This window comes from Camellia sinensis, chromosome 3 (assembly GCF_055761805.1).
Source record: "Camellia sinensis isolate YWXY chromosome 3, ASM5576180v1, whole genome shotgun sequence".
NCBI lineage: Eukaryota > Viridiplantae > Streptophyta > Magnoliopsida > Ericales > Theaceae > Camellia > Camellia sinensis.
In genome coordinates, this window is record NC_138963.1 from 101915638 (window position 1) to 101919127 (window position 3490).

Genomic DNA, 3490 nt, shown 5'->3' on the forward strand with positions numbered 1-3490 from the left:
AAGGAAATAATGTTTAAAAATTTATTTTCTAATATTTATTTTTATCTAATTTTTCAAAAAAAAATTAAAATTCAAAAAATGAGTATCGAATACTCAACTGAACAGAATGCTTTGTTTGGCCGAGTTCGAAGAATATATCTTTTCTAAATTTAAAAAAAAATTAATTTGGTGAGAAAAATGAAAATATTGATTATTTTCGTATGTTTTTCACTTTCTTGGAGTGAAAATAATTTTTAAAAATTGAGAAGTATTGTTTTGATGTTTACTTTTGTCAAACTAATTTCTAAATTTTCCACACAAAAAAAAAATTAAAAATCAAAAACTAAGTTTTAAAAACTCAATCAAAGAGCCGCAAAATTTTTTTTATTCTCATTTCCTTTTTTCATTTTTCATTTTTTAAATTTATATTTTTGGGGTGTGTGGGAAGCATCAATGCTGTGCATCGGACCTGACTCACTTGTCCTATACATAAAACTGCTTTGTTGGGTGGTGGCTTTAGACTTTGAAAGCTGATTATGCTAAAATGTTTTGAAATTCCAATCACCCAATTGGATATCGAAAATTAGGGCATCAAAGCATATTTCTGTTTTCAAAAACAGGAATTCAGAATACTTTTCTCCCTCCAACAATATGCCATTCCTTTTCCTTCTTCCGAAGATATAACAACAGATATTATGTGGAAATGACCATCCTTCCCTCCCTCCCTTTGAATCTCTTATCTACATTTCCAATCTTCATTAAATTTAGGGCTAGTTTGGCATGTACTAAAATAAGTCAAAAAGTCAAAAAGTCAAAAAGTTACTATCTTATTTAAGTCACATCATCTTATTTAAATCACATCACCTCTCTAACACATCACATCAAACCCAACCCAAACCTACCAATAAGTCAAAAAGTGCACTTTTTTAGGAAATCCCAAACCTTATTCTTCACAACTTATTCATTATTATAATCAATTAGTCACAATTTTTATTTTCAATAATAAAAAAAAAATAGAAAAAGGGTATTCCATTGACTAACTACCCATGAAGTTTGAAAAAAAATATTAGTATTTCTCACAATTTTAATATAATTATACTAACTTCTATTTTAGTAATGAATCAGAATTAATACAAATGTTGTGAAAACACGAAAATAAATAAGATAAAATATACTTTGTCATTTAAAAATGATGATAATATAATTTTTCGATCCATAAAACAACAAATTATTGATGAAAATGGACATAATTATTATATGAATTAAATTTTAAAAAAGTTTAATATCATTATGTCAAATCTCAAAAAATATCAATATAATTTATCCAAAAAAATATAATAACACAATTATATGAAAACGACTATTCTCTAGGATTGAACGGCTTGTTTTTTTAACTTCTATTCATCCCGGAAAAAAAAAAATAATAATAATAATAATTACTATTAAATCTTACTAGATTAGAGAAGATCCTAAAAATAAAATAAAATAAAATAATTGAATAAAGTCTACCAACAAAAGAATTAAATTTGAATTTTTGTAGCTTTAAGATATTTTTTATTTTTTATTTACTTTTTAGATCCTTATAAAACGACTTGAACTGTAATGACCTACGTAAAAATCCTTTCACACGAATTTTACAAATAAAAATTTCTCAGAATAACCAACCATGGCATTATGGGAAAAAGGAAAAAAAAAGAAGTTAAAGCATTTTCTTTCAATAATTCTACCGACACATTGGCCTGGTTTGGTAAATGTTATTTTTATTTTTTTCTTCGATTAAAATTTATAAAAGGAAAAAATAAGTTAAAATAATTAATAAAATAATATGTCATATTAAATTTATAATCATTTCATTTTTTCTGTCACAAACATCACATTAAATTATAAAAAAAATCTAACCATCTTTCTAAACATAAAAATTTTAATTTATTACAATAATTAAAAATTAAAATAAGAGTAGATAGTCAACTTCCGAACGATGCCATTATCAATTATAGAATCAATGGCAGAAAATACAACCATGAGCATGCAACAAGAGAGAATTCTATGTTTAGTTTAGTACATAATTTTTTTATATACTACAGTAATTAAAATTACTTTAGAACCCAAAAACACAAAAAAAAGTAATTAAAACTACCATATTCAAAACAAAACAAAATCAAAATCAAAACCAAAACCCAAAAAAAAAAAAAAAAAAAAAAGAGTAAAAGCAGGGAATCGATTATCTTGAGCTTATTAGCCTAGTATGGCCGAAAACTCTTCTTCCCTGAGAGACCTCTGGTGCCTCGCAATGAAAGCCTCCACAGTCCGCCGGAACTCCTCGCTGCTTTGTTCGTCCGCCGCGCATGGCGTCTCCGCCTCCTCCAACTCACTTTTCCAACACCTTTCCGTCTCCGACGGCCGTAGCTGGCGGCGTCGTTTCTTACCACCACCGTCACCACCGCCCACCCTGCTCAGATTCTCCGACCGACTCCTATGAATCTTCCTTTCCGCATAGTTATGAGTATCCACCATAGCAGCAGCTGTACCCACCACACTGTTCTCAACATACTCTGCACAGAAATCGTCACCGGATTTATTTACGGTACCCTCTCGGTGGGAAAGGCATCCGGGTTTGAGAAACAGAGTGATGATGATGGCGTTGCCGACTACGAAGACGAACCCGGGACTGAAGAGGACGACGGTGAGTCCCCGGAAGTGGTCCCCGGAGAGTTTGGGATTGAAGGGGAGTTGAACTGAGAATCGGAAGATCATGATTAGGAGGACCAACAACTCCATGAACCGCAACAGAGTCCCCAAGTTGCGAAGCCGCCGGTACCGGAGCATCGCGTTGGCCTTCTCCACTTTTAGGTTTAGGATGTTCAACGAATCCATTTGCTTTCTTTTCTTTTCTTTTTTATTATTTCCTGTGTGAGTGAGGAATCAGTCGGAAGATTGATTTTTGAAATGGGGTTGTTATGAAGATTGAGGAAGGGGCTTCACTCGAAAGAGAGGACGCTCAGGATTAGAGCTATTGCGAAGGCCATTTGATCGGGAGGAGAGAAAAGAGAGCTTGATGCAAGTATTGCCATGGCGACGGAAAGAGAAATGGAATGAGAAGGGAAGATAAGAGAAGGATTACAGATCACAAAGAGAGAAGCAGTAGACAAGTGTCGGTGTGTGTGTGTGTGTTCGTTCGCAGTGAGTTTGATTGAGCGGTAGGTCTCATTTTTATAGGCAGCATATGCTAGGCTTGCTTCATGACTAAAGTTTTTACAAGTATAAGCTGACCAATGGACTTAGATGCTCTTCCGTAATTTTTTAAATGGTTCAGATTTAATTTTATAAAAATTAAGAATATTATTTGATATGATTTAAATAAAAATATTTTTAATTTTTTATAAAAAATGTATAAAAAGTAAAAAAAAAATAACGTGATCCAAAAATAATAAAAAAATAAAAAGTGTACCTTTTTAACATTGACTTCGTTTGATATTGGCTACGGTAACCAACTTTTTTATATTGAAACTTT

The 3490-nt window shown here is 31.5% G+C and overlaps 1 protein-coding gene across 1 annotated transcript; it reads right to left on the reverse strand.

Annotated features, from left to right (window-relative positions):
• Positions 1-2214: 2214 nt before the first annotated feature.
• On the reverse strand, positions 2215-2853 carry LOC145821724 (uncharacterized). Its single transcript, XM_082918282.1, has one exon. The coding sequence runs from the start codon at positions 2851-2853 to the stop codon at positions 2215-2217; it is 639 nt and encodes a 212-aa protein (XP_082774408.1).
• Between the last annotated feature and the right edge of the window lie 637 nt (positions 2854-3490).